The sequence below is a fragment of the Xylaria bambusicola genome, assembly GCF_022495145.1.
Source record: "Xylaria bambusicola strain CBS 139988 unplaced genomic scaffold F5B22scaffold_23, whole genome shotgun sequence".
NCBI lineage: Eukaryota > Fungi > Ascomycota > Sordariomycetes > Xylariales > Xylariaceae > Xylaria > Xylaria bambusicola.
This window is the reverse complement of record NW_025953576.1, coordinates 1-14,790: the sequence shown is the minus strand read 5'-3', so window position 1 is coordinate 14,790 and position 14,790 is coordinate 1. Positions and strand designations below refer to the sequence as shown.

At 49.5% G+C, this 14,790-nt stretch overlaps 6 protein-coding genes across 6 annotated transcripts; 5 read left to right on the top strand and 1 right to left on the bottom strand.

Annotated features, from left to right (window-relative positions):
* Nucleotides 1–999: 999 nt before the first annotated feature.
* F5B22DRAFT_199243 (putative endo-1,3(4)-beta-glucanase) lies at nt 1,000–2,890 on the top strand. Its single transcript, XM_047969579.1, has 2 exons — nt 1,000–1,613; nt 1,754–2,890. Exons 1-2 carry the CDS (start codon nt 1,406–1,408, stop codon nt 2,395–2,397), a joined length of 852 nt encoding a protein of 283 aa, XP_047830341.1. The 5' UTR covers nt 1,000–1,405; the 3' UTR covers nt 2,398–2,890.
* Nucleotide 2,891: 1 nt separating this feature from the next.
* On the bottom strand, nt 2,892–5,439 carry F5B22DRAFT_656227 (putative MFS quinate transporter). The gene is made up of 7 exons (XM_047979950.1): nt 5,010–5,439; nt 4,950–4,954; nt 4,510–4,877; nt 4,153–4,453; nt 3,675–4,098; nt 3,476–3,609; nt 2,892–3,421 (listed from the first exon to the last, which is right to left on the bottom strand). Exons 1-7 carry the CDS (start codon nt 5,102–5,104, stop codon nt 3,261–3,263), a joined length of 1,488 nt encoding a protein of 495 aa, XP_047830340.1. The 5' UTR covers nt 5,105–5,439; the 3' UTR covers nt 2,892–3,260.
* Nucleotides 5,440–5,455: 16 nt separating this feature from the next.
* On the top strand, nt 5,456–8,087 carry F5B22DRAFT_608093 (alkaline-phosphatase-like protein). Its single transcript, XM_047975050.1, has one exon. It carries the CDS (start codon nt 6,055–6,057, stop codon nt 7,873–7,875), a length of 1,821 nt encoding a protein of 606 aa, XP_047830339.1. The 5' UTR covers nt 5,456–6,054; the 3' UTR covers nt 7,876–8,087.
* Nucleotides 8,088–8,745: 658 nt separating this feature from the next.
* On the top strand, nt 8,746–9,774 carry F5B22DRAFT_646913 (uncharacterized protein; the record flags this gene model as incomplete). The annotated part of the gene is made up of 1 exon (XM_047978793.1): nt 8,746–9,774. The coding sequence occupies one exon, from the start codon at nt 8,746–8,748 to the stop codon at nt 9,772–9,774; it is 1,029 nt and encodes a 342-aa protein (XP_047830338.1).
* Nucleotides 9,775–10,148: 374 nt separating this feature from the next.
* On the top strand, nt 10,149–11,746 carry F5B22DRAFT_199202 (uncharacterized protein). Its single transcript, XM_047969577.1, has one exon. It carries the CDS (start codon nt 10,452–10,454, stop codon nt 11,004–11,006), a length of 555 nt encoding a protein of 184 aa, XP_047830337.1. The 5' UTR covers nt 10,149–10,451; the 3' UTR covers nt 11,007–11,746.
* A 1,272-nt stretch (nt 11,747–13,018) lies between these two features.
* On the top strand, nt 13,019–14,095 carry F5B22DRAFT_646911 (ubiquitin-conjugating enzyme; the record flags this gene model as incomplete). The annotated part of the gene is made up of 7 exons (XM_047978792.1): nt 13,019–13,051; nt 13,124–13,131; nt 13,261–13,301; nt 13,437–13,469; nt 13,522–13,636; nt 13,705–13,886; nt 13,956–14,095. The coding sequence occupies 7 exons, from the start codon at nt 13,019–13,021 to the stop codon at nt 14,093–14,095; spliced, it is 552 nt and encodes a 183-aa protein (XP_047830336.1).
* Between the last annotated feature and the right edge of the window lie 695 nt (nt 14,096–14,790).

The following is a 14,790-nucleotide window of genomic DNA, read 5'->3' as shown; positions in this document are numbered from 1 at the left end:
CGATTGCACGGGATGGGTAAGGGTCTCTCGTTCAAGTCGCCAATCAAGAGATGCGATGACTGCTTACCACTACCACATCGCGCTCACAGATCATCGAGGCGCCACTCACGCGGCTTGTGCAGGTACACGTTGTCGATCATGTGGCGCGGCGATCTTCCCCAAACTTTCTATGTGCTGCAAGACATCTCGCAGGTCAACTTTGCGTGCACAAGGCCACGAAGGCGGCTCGTTCTACACGGGGTCCTTTGCACGAGATAAGTCGCACCGTGAGGCTGACCTTTGGTCTGTATGCGGGCTGGGTCAGATATCATTGTCGGGGCGTCACGCTTCTTCCCTTTCACCCTGGCATGTCTTCTCATTTACTCCCTAGTATTTGAGCGTACTTACATCCAAGGGCATGGTCCCCGCATGTCGGTACTCGGATCCCGACTCTTGGCTCCAGAGCACATAATGGTGCAGGGAGGTGTTGTTTCATCAACGACTTCATTGGACATCAGTCTCGGCTCGCTAAGTCGAATCTCCCCACAACGACAACCCCTGGCCAACATGCGACTACTATGTACATTAACATAGAGTAGATTGCACCATGGCATTTCCAAACTCCCTAATTAGGCACATTATCCAATCCGAAGTCTGTGCCGGGGGGGATTCTCACTAGGCATGAAGTCGATTTAATCGCCAACAACTCTCACCCTTGACAACGTTATGTGCCGAGGCGAGAAATAAGTAAAGTCGCCGTCACCAAGGTACGACGAAACACCTCGTGAATCTTGTCCACTGCAGCTTTATTCCAAAGTGATGCTAGGTTGAGAGCCTAGACACCTGATCCGTGTCACTTCACGTCTCGGCGATTAAAGAATTTTGCAGCCAACCCCAAATTCGAACTGGCATCATCGCCAACAAAGGTAGGTAGTCTTATCTAGTATCCCAGGTTTGGCAGGTAACTAATTCCCCCTTCATCGAATGGTCACTGCGATCTCCACATTCGAATGTTATTTCTTTTCCCTCATGATGTAGTCGTTGTTCAGATCACGCTCTGTCGGCTCTAGACGCGTGGCTAAACTATCAGACCTACCCCATGAGCACAAGGTTGGTTAAACCCTTGTCTTCAACTTATCGCCATTGCACCATGAGCACCTTCACTCCCACATCGGCGCCGGTGCGCATGAATAAGCCGACCCTCGCTCTCGACCGACCCGTTTCCCATATCCCAAAGGCTCAACTCATTAATATAAAGAGGCGGACTGTTCCTCATCAAGTCATGATCTTCGTTACTATCCTCCACGACACAGTCCTTTACCACTCAGAGCTATAACTGCTCGTTTCCACTCCTTGCCTTGATTTTTGATTTACATTGTACATACTTTTATATCATTGTATATAATACATATTATAATCTCCCATCATGTTTGCGAAACTCCTAGCTTGTGCCTTGGCAGCCACGTCTGTCATCGCTGAGGGCGTCCCAGGTTACGGCGGCTATTATGTCAAATGGCAGGAGAACTTCAACGGCCCGGCCGGCGCCCTGGTGAACGAAGGTAACTGGAACATCATCGAGCGTTCCCCGGGCAGCAACTCGAACAACGAATGGCAGTCATACACCAGATCAAACCGTATGTAATCCCGCTAATTTTATTTCACCCTTTTCGATGTGGGCGCCGGGAAACGCCCCTTCAACGGCAATCTCCCTTGTGTTTGCCCCTTTTTCTCTCACCTACTTTCAGAGCGGTAGTGGCTGACTATAGATACACAGAGAATCACCAGCTCTCGGGTGGCGCCACTCTACAGATTGTCCCGCAAAACAACGGCGGCTGGACCTCTGCTCGCCTCGAGTCCAAGTACGTGTTCACGCCCACCGACGGACGCCGGACCATCATAGAGGCCAAAATCCGCTTCGGCAACAATGGGCCGGGCAACAAGAAGGGCATCTGGCCGGCGTTCTGGATGCTGGGAGACTCGGCCCGGCGTGGCACGCCCTGGCCGCAATGCGGCGAGGTCGACATCATGGAGGCGATCAACGGCGTGACGACGGGTTACGGTACAATACACTGCGACGTCGCGCCCGGCGGCATCTGCAACGAATGGAGCGGCCTCGGCGGCAACATCGGCTTCGGCGACAACGGTTGGCACACCTGGCGCATCATAATCGACCGCACGCCGGGCAACTGGGTCGACGAGAGCATGACGTGGTACAGAGACGGCGCGCAGTTCATGCAAGTCACCGGCGGCCGCATCAACAACGTCAACGTGTGGAACTCGCTCGCCACGAGCCCGCAGTTCATAATCCTTAATGTCGCTGTCGGCGGCGACTGGCCTGGTGCGCCGAATGGAGATACCCGCGGCAGCTGGGGCAGCGAGATGGAGGTTGCTTATGTTGCCGTTTATGAGTCTACCTAGACTAAGCGCTCTATCACACACAGACACATATTCTCTGTTAATCGCCTAATATGGATACCCAACGAAGCATCATGGATTCATGCATGTTTGGACGGCGCTTTCGTTGTCTGTCCTGGGCATCTTTAACACGCGTCTTGTTTCATTTGGCTTTCATGTTTTCCTGCATCTCAGCGCATGCATCACCAGCGGGGGAGTTCTGGGATCGAGGGACTGGCATGACATGGCATTCACGATGACATGTTACGGAGTTCTGGTTTCCGAGCGCCGCGTTGCATACCCACACTCGCTTTATTTTTTCTATGATTTATATGCTGGTTTGATTAACTAGCCATGTTATACTTTTGCGCACCTTATACCTTCTTTGCATATATTTACCTACTTGGGTACCTATGTAGGTATCTTGGACATAACTTTTCCCTTCTTGCACATACTTTTACTTGTCGATAGGCAAAGATATATATACCTGTATATAGCATTTAAATACAATTACAATTGATTATGTCCATTTGGGTTTGATAATTATAGACAACTTGGAGGGTGTGTCTGTTTTAGGAGCTTGATGTTGTATGCTAGTACTGGAAACACGACAGCTTTGGATGGGAAGTATCTCTAGCGCGACAAGTGCGTCGGGCTATTACAAACCGAGATCTGTGGAGATATGCAATATAAAGAAAGGGGATGCTACGCTATCAATCTGGGGAACAGTCAAGACCCATACGTTTGAGAACTAGTGATACTATATATAGAGGGTGGATTATGCATTCGCTTTGGCAGCTTGTATATCACGAGTATCCGCATTAACGAGTATAATTGCCTTTACAAAGCTAGAAGCTCAATCGAATGAATATCACTCGCGCATGGGTTTAGTCGTCCCTCGTTGTGTCCTTCGCTGGACCTTCCAGCCACTCTTCAGATGAAGTGCTATGCGCCTTGAAACGTGATTGCGCAATGCGCTCAAGCGACAGGCCTCGAGTCTCTTTCAAAAGGAAGAACGTGAAACCAGCAATGAATAAGTCGAAGATGCCTAGTAAGAATCAGTATTATGCTCTAGAAGAGTATGTAATGCGATATTACTCACCCCACACAAGGAACGTCCCCCACCCAAGAGATGCGATCATATAGGGGGTTGTGAGGGAGAAAACGAAGTTCCATAGCCACTGTGAGGCCACACCGATCGCGACACCGGGCTCTCTAATGCGCGGAGAAAATATTCTGAAGAGGTATCTAAATTAGCTAAAATCCCGATGGAGTTATGAAAGGGAAAAGGAATGACTTACTCGGAAACATAGGGCCATGGCATAGGACCCCAGCTAAAATTGTATGCAACCACGAAGAGGTAGATGAGGGCAATCGTTGCAATGGCTGGAGGGCTGACGGTCGCCTGTTGTTCTTCGGGGGCTGGGAAGGATTTGACTACTGCTGCGGTGACGATTTGGCACGCGCTCATGAAAACGGCGCCTCCTATGAGAACTTGACGACGGGATAATCTCTCCGCAAAGAAGAGAACAAAGATGCCACAAGCTACAACCTTGACAGCGCCAAAAATTGCAGTAACGAGCAGGCTTCGGTCACCGCTCCCTACAATGAGCTTGAAATATTGTGGACCGAAGTATGCAAAAGCCGTGGCTCCGGTCGCCTGTTGAGCCGTGAAAACAGCGAAGGCGGCGAGCACGCGCTTGAAGTTTTCGCCCTGAAGCAGTTCTATAACACTGTCAGAGAATGTTTTGAGTAATCGTTCGGACAACAGATGTTCACCTTTGAATTGGAAACCCTCAGTAGCTCGAGCTTCTGCAACTACACCAGCGCGAATCTCTTCCATCTCATCGATAGTGACCTGAGAGCTGTCGGCACGAATCCACTGGAGACTTTTCCATGCTTCATCATGGCGACCTTTCTTGGTAAGCCATCGCGCACTCTCCGGTACGGTGAACATGCCAAGCCCGAGGATACCTGCGGGTAAAAGTTGCAGGCCGATTGGAATCTGCCATTGTGATGGGTCGGTATCCGAGATGTTCTTAGCAACCCCATAATCAACCCAATACGATATAAAGATACCCTGTACACGGTTAATACGAGCATTCAATAGATGGGGAATGCTGAAATGGAACATACGAAGGTAAAAAACCATTGGAAAAAGGAGCCAACCTGGCCTCTCAGCTCCTTGGGCATCATCTCACTGTTAAACATGGGCACCACAACTGTAGAAGCACCGAGTCCAAGCCCGGCAATGACACGGGCAATATAGAATGCGGTGAGTGAGTGGGTGTTGATGGTCTGGATGATAACGCCAATGATGAACACTGCGGAAGACAACATCAAGGCCTTCTTACGCCCCAACTTGTCTGTAAGAGGCCATGCAAGGAAGCAGGCCACAAATGCACCGAGTTGCTGAAGACTAACAGACAGAGAGCTCGCTCGGGTTGCACCAGCGTCGCCATAACGGTAGTCGTCGCGAAAAGAGTCGAGTGTCAAGACACCACCTGTTGTTTAGACGGGACTGCGGTTAATAATCCGTTCCCTTACGAATCTGGACGAACTGATGGGGGACGAACTAACACTGCAACAGGTCAGTAATCAGAGTCGAACCGCAGCTCGTGATCCGACAAACTTACATGCCACTATCATAACCGAAAAGGAAACCACCAAAACACACCACAGAGCCGAGCCAGTAGGCTCGCACTTTACCTAGAGTAACGGAGTCCTTCATCTCGACGATGTCTACCGTCGCTATCGTCGCTGCATGACATGAGCGAAGCCAGAAGGGCTAGTCAAAGCCTCCCCTCATCCCCCAATTTATAGAAGCGGTGATCATCTTCATTTTGCCCTTTGCCTAGGCTCATTCAACAGGGTTTCTGGGACGTTGAACAACATGTATCCATTATCACGTCACCGCAAGCTCAGCCAATGAGGTGTTATTACTACCGAACCCCGAAAGTTGGGGAAACGAGCGACGCTAAGAGTTCTGGTCACTGGCCAATCATCGTCGATCGCGACCGAGCTGTTGACGATGTACCAGATGATGAACGAGTGGCCATACTTTCGGTGAGGATCAATCCTTTTTTTTTTTTTTTTTTTTTTTTTTGCTGTTTCTTTTTTCATATAGTTGGATCCTTCTTATTCTGAAGTCCAATTATGACCGTCATTTGATGAAATCAAGATATATCCAGCATAGCATCTCCTGAGCATTTAAATGTAACGCTATTCTACATATATGTACATCCTAGACGACCATGTCGAGCCTAAAGTTGGGGTAGTAACTAGCTACCTACTGTAAATGGATAAACCACTCGCGTGTTCATATGCGGAGTCCTCTCATTTCTTCGCCTCTATTGGCCTCCACTCCTCATGCACACTCTGAGAGGGGATATAAGCTATAATAGTATCCGTCCCAAATACGACATCAAGATTGTGGGGTCATGAAGCTACGTGGTGATGATGATCAAGGAGAGGGGGGGTTGCTGCTAAGGTTATCCATGATCTCCAGGGTAATTTTTGGGCATGGGAGGAGAATTCCCCTGATGTTGTCCTTTTCCTTTCCATTTCATCTTTTCAACTAGCTTTCATTGTATGTTCTCTGTTGAGATATAAGCAAGCGACTTTGGGTGTTTAATTTCAGGAATACATTGCACCAAAACTGATTCTTTCTCATCGTATACGATGGCGTCCGGCAAGAGACCCAACTTTCTCATCTTTCTGGCCGATGACCTTGGGTTCTCGGACATTGGGCCCTTTGGCGGTGAAATTAACACCCCGAATCTCGACAAATTGGCAAAAGACAGCATCCTGTTTACAGACTTTCATGCTGCGGCAGCATGCTCACCATCACGAGCCATGATCATGACGGGAACCGATCACCACATTGCCGGTCTCGGGAACTTGATCGAGTGGACCAATGTCTCAGGCCAGAACGACCCCAACGGAACCATGTCGACGGCCGTCCAACGCGGTATGCCCGGCTACGAGGGCTACCTGAATGAAAGAGTTGTCGCTCTACCCGAACTGCTTCGCGATGCAGGTTATCACACATTAATGTCAGGCAAGTGGCACTTGGGCCTAACACCTGAGCGTAGTCCAAAAGTCAGGGGTTTCGAGCGTAGCTTCTCCCACCTACCGGCCTGCAGCAACCACTATGCGTACGAACCGCAGCTCGAGGGTGCGGATAAGATCCCAGAATTCATGACTATGAGCTTCATCGCATTACATAGCGAAGATGGTGAATATGTGAAGAAGCTACCAGATGGATGGTATTCCTCTGACGGATATGGTGATAAGATGTTGCAATATCTGAAGGATTGGAAGGAGGCCGGCGATGACCGTCCGTTTTTCGGATATCTCCCGTTTACTGCACCTCATTGGCCACTGCAAGCGCCCCAGGAGTACATTAGGAAGTATCGTGGTGTGTACGATGATGGTCCGGAGGCTCTGCGTCAGAAGCGACTACAGCGTCTCAAGGACCTCGGCATGGTGGCTCAGGATGTTGAACCTCACCCAGTAGTGGCCGACGAGGTGAAAGAATGGGAAGATTTAACAGACGTAGAGCGGGCAAATTCATGCAGGGCGATGGAATGCTTCGCTGGTATGGTCGAGGCTATCGATGCTAATGTCGGTAAGGTCATGAAATATCTTGAGGAAATCGGCGAGCTGGACAATACCTTCATCTGCTTCCTTTCTGATAACGGAGCTGAAGGCGCTGCGTACGAAGCATATCCAATCGTGCAGAGCAATATGTTGCAACACCTGCAGAAATACTACGACAACAGCATTGATAACCTCGGTAACGGTAACTCCTTTATCTGGTACGGTCCCAGATGGGCACAAGCCGCTACCGCACCGAGCAGGCTTTACAAAGCCTACACGACGGAGGGCGGTGTACGCGTTCCCTACATGATGAAGCCCCCGGCGAACTTCAGCGGGAATATCCCAGGGGGCAGCATAACGCACCAATTCGCGACAGTCATGGATCTCGCGCCGACGATCCTAGACATGGCAGGCGTAACACACCCAGCACCGACCTACCAAGGGCGACAAATCGTCCCCATGCGCGGGAAATCCATGGTGCCGTACCTGTCGAAGCAAGCCGAGACGATCCACGAGAAAGACTTCATCAACGGGTGGGAGACGTGCGGACGCGCGGCCTGCCGTCGCGGCGACTGGAAGATCGTGTTCATACCGAAACCGAAGGGACCTGAGAAGTGGCAGTTGTATAATCTCGCTGCAGACCCGGGCGAGGTGCACGATCTCGCGGAGCAGGAACCTGGGAAATTGAAGGAGTTGATCAAATTGTGGGATATATATGTTCTGGAAACGGGGGTTATCCCGCTGTCGCCGGACTTGGGCAATTGGATGGCGGCGATGGAGGAGCAGATGCCTGAGAACGCGTGGATCGAGTACGAGTATTGGAAGGATGGCGCGAGAGATGAGCCCGAGAAGTTTACGAGGGTTGTTCCGCGCTTTCAGAGACATGTTTCGGCTATATGAGATGTAGGATGGTGTAGCTTGTAGAGCTCGGGTTGTTGCTTTCTACTGGTAGTGATGAGGAAAATTTACTTTGTGTATTAGATTGATGTTTATGAATGCTTCGATAAGTGAGACCTCTGTTTACTTCTATATATCTTATTTTTCTTGAGTTCGTCAGAATTATCGAGTTCTTGTTGAGGATACTCTGTTCAACTGCTTGAGGTCATTACCCCTGAATCCAGCTTCTTCTCTGCCCTCATCTTCCTCGTTGCTTTATAAACTCTATCCCGTGATGTATTGGCTACACTTTTCATCTAGACATCGTTTCTTTATTAATTCTTTATCATAATGCAAATAATCATGTTGTATGGTGGACGGCGAAAATTACTCGAGTCTCTGCCAGGGTCATTGCTGATATTATTGATCGTGCTTCGATCTGGGTTCTCTCTTGGCCCTCCCACGTCTTCGAACTATCTTACCAGTGACCCCTTAGACGGAATGACTGTTGATTATGACCGCGTCTCTTACACCCGGCATCACCATTCATCACGTGTTGAAAGCGAGAGGCTAATGAATAAAGGCTGCTTTTGATAGCACCTAATGCCTTATCACAGTTAAAAAGGACACCAAAGACTAAGATCAATCAAAGGAAGAGTGTCTAAAATTATATTCTTTATGCCAACAATAGAGTACTTGTTTCCACGATCAATGAGCTTGTTACGCGCCCATGTTAAATAGACCGCCATGGCTCTGCCAGCCCCTGACTACCTACACTCAAGGTAAACCCGGAAGAAACTCATCACGGCAACAACACCAATAATTCTTCATTTCTTGTAAAGAGCTTGCTCTCATTAATTCTTTTACGTATCTATTACTAACCAACAGCCCACTATGAAACGCCATTCACAGCCACGATCACGACCACTAAAGACAGTGACACCGTTAAAGGTATCTCAACGCCGCACCGGTGGAGTAGAGGAAGACAAGTTCCTCGATAGATGGAGCCCTAAACTGGACAAGGACCACTACAGTCGAGTACGGCTTCATCGGGAGCGCAAAGACTCGGTTACTCGCTTTCGACGGGGAGTAGGACAGCGCAGTTCAAGCCTCTATCGGGTCCGCGCTTGCGCAAATGACGATGTGGGATCTTTGAGATCATTTGATTCTGAGTGTACTTCGTCTCTCTCACCGGCGGCTAGTTTCGTGTTTTCAGACCTCGGCTCTACGCTCCGGGATGAACTCGACCATTACGATGACCAGATTAAGACTCTACAGCCAGGTGAGTGGCCTGCTCCGCCAAATGCGAGAGCGGGTGCGTTTCGCGTCAGTGGGAAAGAGTTCTCTATGGAACGCGCCAAAGCTTTGAAGAGCTGGGGTTTCGCACAGGGGATGATGTATGGTAGTAGTTCGGCGTCTTTGCGAGATACAGATAAAGTGCATCCGGCGTCGAGCTATAAGCCTGGCGTCATATTCAGCGCGCCGCATCACACAGCAGGTTCGGATGATCTGTGGGTATCAGTCAATGACCCGTATAACACTGCGACGCCGTTCGGCAAAGTGCATAGTAAGTATAGGAAGATGGTTGTCATCAGAGCCTTCGGGGAGCATTGCATCTGTCTCCCTATTTACTCGCATAATGGCAAGGGGCTCGAGGGGAAAGATAATCTTATAGAGTATGTCAGCATCCGCGATGCTGCTGATCGGAATCCGGAAAAGGCGGAGGGTATGCATAATAGGTTGCTTGCCGTTGGCAACGATGACTTCCGTGGGAAGATCGTCGCGGGCAAGTCGTGCATTAAGCTCACCGAGTTAACTTCGCATCGGTACGATGTGCCGACTACCATCGAGGGTAGACTTGAAGAAAAGAAGAGCGACTCAAAGGAGGAACTCTTAGCTCTCGTGGATATGATGAGTACATAAATATGGCTTTGTTAGAAATGTATAAGGCGTAGCTACTAGAAATACTTGAAATATTGCCCAACCTAAATTGTGATGATCTCAGATATAAAGAAAGTGCAAGTATTCCAGCGCTCCTAGTAGCTTCTTTCGCCCAGTAAAAGTAAGGTCTTCTTCGCATGCTCTGAGCGCTGTACTTATGGAGGATATGGCAATCACATATCTGTAATGAATGACCCAACTAAGACGTTTGAAACCATGGGAACAGGAATTATAACTAAGGGAAATCATGTTTTATGGGAGTGGATAATTATAATAGATGAATGACCTTGACAGTAGCAGGGGAAAGGAGGTCACATACCTTCATATCAATGATGGGATGAATTGAGTAGAGAGACTTGCGCAGCACAACCACTGTTGTCGATCTGATTGCCTTCTACTCTTACATCTCATCATTGATGAAATCAAACATCGTTCATCATCCCGGTCACTAGAGCCCGGTGTTTAAAAGCTATCTGGGGTTTACCCCAAAGTGCCGTGATGTGAAACCTGGTGTTTCACATACCCATGCGACGCCATCTTGGCGTCTCAAAGCCTACGGTTTTATCTACCGACTATCTTCAACCTACTTTGTAAACATCGCTATTCTCTTTCTCATCTCAATTCAATTGGCGTGGAAATATCACAAATATCGATTCAAAATGAGGATAACCACTTTACTACTCTCTGCGGGGGCTGTGTCGAATGCATGGGCGCAAAGAATATTACCAGCAAACGAACCGACGACGGACAGTATTGCGCTCGACGAGAGCTCGGCCACAGAACAGGTAGCCATCAACCGAACGGACGCGAACCCGCCCTCTCCTCCCGAGGACGAAGAGCAAGCCGTGCCCATCTCAGCGGTCCTCTTCGACGGACCCCCCGGACCGAAAGACTGTCGCGGGAACGTGGTTCTGAATATCGGCCTCGCGAAACCCGGGGCGCAGCATTCTACCCCGACGTGCTACAATGTGCCCGGCGTGGCGCAGTGCGGGAATTTCGTGGGGAACAAGGACGATGGGTGCGAGGCGCGGATCTTTAGCGAGGCGGATTGCAACGAGTTTGCGAACGTTGCCGTCTTTGTACCCGAGGTCAGGGCCTTCGGGGGTTACGTGCGGAGTGTGGAGATTACGTGCGGGATTGTGGGTGTTGCGCCGCCGCCGTTGAAGTTGCCTGGGTTGAAGTTGCCGCCGGGGGCGGTGCAGGCTGTGGGATAATAGATGGGTGGATGGATGGATTGATTTGATATATGGGAAAAGGGAGGATCTTGAGTTATTGGCATCGCGTTTACTGGATCTTGTTGATGAGAGTTGTCGTGGGGGGAAGAATGGTGATTTTAAGGTGGTGGAAGTCAGATATTCAGATGCGTTTGGGGGTGGGTATATTGAGTTCCTGCGAGGAGAGCCTCATGCTAACTTGAAAGAAACAGATCTTCCTCCTTGTTCGTATTATATATACCCAAATTTCAAAGGACGGGCGGGAATGGACTGCTATACAGAGGTGATGGATGAAATCCCCAGAGTTTTGAAGTAGGCCATATAGTACACCTAATCTAGGAGCATAATATCTTGTACCTCTTTCCTCTCATACCAGGCCTGCAAGAGGCGGCAAAGACTACCCACCAACAGAGCTTGCCATTCCAAGCCACTGCGACTCGCCCAAATAAAGTAAAACAAAGCAGAATAAAAGCAGGATCAAGCAGGATCAAGCAGGATCATGGATGACTTGTTCAGGATTGTCACCACGTGCTCGCCCTCGATATCTGTCCTAGCCTAGAGCATTCACATGACTCCCCACACAGATTCCCATTAGCCTAACGCAACTGTAATCCCTTCACGCCTGCCATACTCCAAGAGATAGAGAGCTCGATGCTTACTACAGATACCTATCTCAACCAGTGAATCCAATCGTGGTTATAGATCTTGGTGCATGCTGCAAGTGAAGTACTTAAGTAGGTATATGCAAGTAGAGAGTTGGTACCTGCCGAAGTACCAGTACTAGCATGCCGCTTATCAGATAACCTTAGGTAGGTACCTACTACAGGCATGTACTTAAGTAAGGCACATGTACACCTGACCCGGTAGCCCCGCAGCTCTACGGGATACATACCCACCTATAAACACGGTTTTGGGCCACTAAAAGACTCACCAAGAATGAGGGGTCCTCATCCCCTCTGCTCATCCCACCTGTGCCCCACTGTGGCCTCTATTGTCCTCGATTGTCCTCTATCGTTAGGTGGGCGAGGTGGGGTACTTTAGTGGTGGATTATAGAAGGCAAAGTACCTACCTACATAGAACAAGGAAATGCCCTGTGTCCAACTCCGGCTACCTAACCGCATCTCAATGGGCTCATTCATCATTCATCACATCATCCATCGTTCACTGCCTCTTCTCTCCCCTCCTCTCCTCTACTCTTCTCTTCTTTCCTTTCGAAACCACGCCTCTCTTGACCACAACGACTGCTGCTGCTACTGCTGCTGCTGCTGCGGATACACAACATCTGGATCTGTCTCTTCTTCTCTGTTATGTAAGTTTGACAGCCGAGCTGCCTGCCTGCCTCCTTACCTCGGACATTGCATCCATCCCCTTGGTCCCTTGTACCACACCCGAACCCCACCACAACTGACACCAGCAATCCGAACGCAACCCCTCCATTCTCCCACCTTTTCCGCCTCTCCCGACTGAAAACAAACTCACCACTCACTCATCAGCCTTTCCAGTTGCGCCGAATCCACTTGATCTGCCACCAAGCATTGGCTTGTCTATGCAGCAACAGACAGTGTGGCAAGCAGGAGACGAGCAGCACACAAACGGCATACCTACAAGCAGGATACAAGCGGCATACCAGAGCCATCCCTGGTGCCACCAGCCTCCGAAACCGGGTCATACCTTGTCTATTCGAGCCACGCCGACTACCCAGAGTCGTGTCCCGTACCGCCCAAAGCACCCATTGTTTCGCAGCGACGTCTCAACGAAGTAGTGGAAGGGGTCCACTGGGACCAAAGGAAAACTAGAAGCAAGAATTAAAAAAAGGTCAAAGTAGCTGCACACAAGTCTTGCTATCAAGACTAAGACCAATCCATAAAAAAAAGTCGGCTCTTTCTTCACTTGACCTGCCCCAAGTACAAGTCAGACCAACATCAACTACGCTACGGACGGCTTGTATTGCCATCAAGATACATTTCATCTCCTGTCGAGCATCGCGAGATACCTAAGCCAATAATTCAAAATGTCTAGCCCAAGGCGCCGCATAGAGACAGATGTGAGTTATCTTACATCCTTACACAGCTAGCATAGTCAGTCCCTCTGTTTGCTAACACAGTTGCTTGTATAGGTCATGAAGTACGTATATGGGCGGCAAGAGCTCAGACGATAGTCAAAATGGCATACTAATAGCGCGTATAGGATGTACGAAACACTTATTCCGAGAACGGAGCTTGGATGCCCTAGATACTGACTCTAGTGGTCTAGGCTAATGAGCGACTATGAGGTCACGTTGGTTAATGACAACAGTATGTCACTATCACTCACCACTATGATCGAAAGTTGGGACATCCACTAACCACATTTATGTAGTGTGAGAAAACGATCTTTCCCATTCGATTACGCTCCATTTCTCAGCATCCTGACATCCATAACTAGGCAAGAGTTCTATGTTCGCTTCAAGGGGCCATCAGAGAGTTAGTCTCCGCAATCACTTGTCGAGCCCCCGCCGATGCTAATTCCACCCAGCACCCTTTGAGAACGGCGTCTGGAAAGTCCACGTCGAACTACCCGATCAATATCCCTACAAATCTCCGAGCATTGGATTCGTGAACCGCATCTTCCACCCCAATATTGACGAGTTGTGAGTGGTCCCAGCTATATCGTTTTGTTCTCCATCGAGCTTTTAACTAAACGAAATATTCGCGCTAGGTCGGGCTCCGTCTGTCTCGATGTAATCAACCAGACTTGGTCACCCATGTTCGATATGATCAACATATTCGAAGTCTTCCTGCCGCAATTACTGCGGTATCCCAACCCAGCAGACCCTCTGAATGGCGAAGCTGCTGCCTTGTTGATGCGGGAACCTAAGAGTTACGACGCTAAGGTGAAGGGTAAGACCTCAATCCTTAACCCTTCCGCCTATTATACGCTTTGTAATTGACAGTAGTTTTGAAACATAGAATACGTCCAAAAGTACGCAAGTAAGGACGCCGTGGACGAGGCCGGAGCCGAAAGCGAAGACGACGACGACATGTCCTCGGTTGCCAGCTTCGGCGATGATGACGACGATGAACCTGCGGGTCAGATGGACGACGTATAGGGACAGTTGTCTGCCATGGCTAACGGCGTCATGACGTCGATAGATTCCGCCGTTGCCGCTAATATGTCGCCATATTATGGAAATATCCCTATAGCTCTAGATGGGGCGACTACTGACATGTTGGAACAAAGCGCACAACAGAGATACACTACCGCCGGTACCAGTGAGGAAACAGCAGGTACAGATAGCGAAGAGAGACAGACTGGGGAGATGAGACGGGAAGATTAGTCTCTCTCTGCGTTTTCGAATTTTCATTCAGCATGCACACAACACGACACGCACAGATACACACATGGGATTCAATTCTTTACTGGAGGGAGTTTAACTGGGTCTTTTTTCAAGTATCAAATTACATGGGAATTCGTTTTCCGTGGCTGGCTGGAGTTTGCATAACCGAGATCAGATCCCTTTTGAGGGATTGTATGGACCGATTGAGTGATCGATTGATAACTTTGTATGGGATTCATTGGTTTGGGTTCGGGTTCGGTTCGGATGGGTTGATTGCTTTTAGGTTTTAACTTCTTCGGGCAACTTCTGATATTATTTTATTCCTCCTTTTTTCCTAGACCCTTTGATCTAAGGTTGAGAAAAGCCCTGCGCGGGCGGGGGGGGGGGGGGGGGGGGGGGGGGGGGGGGGGGGGGGGGGGGGGGGGGGGGGGGGGGGGGGGGGGGGGGGGGGGGGGGGGGGGGGGGGG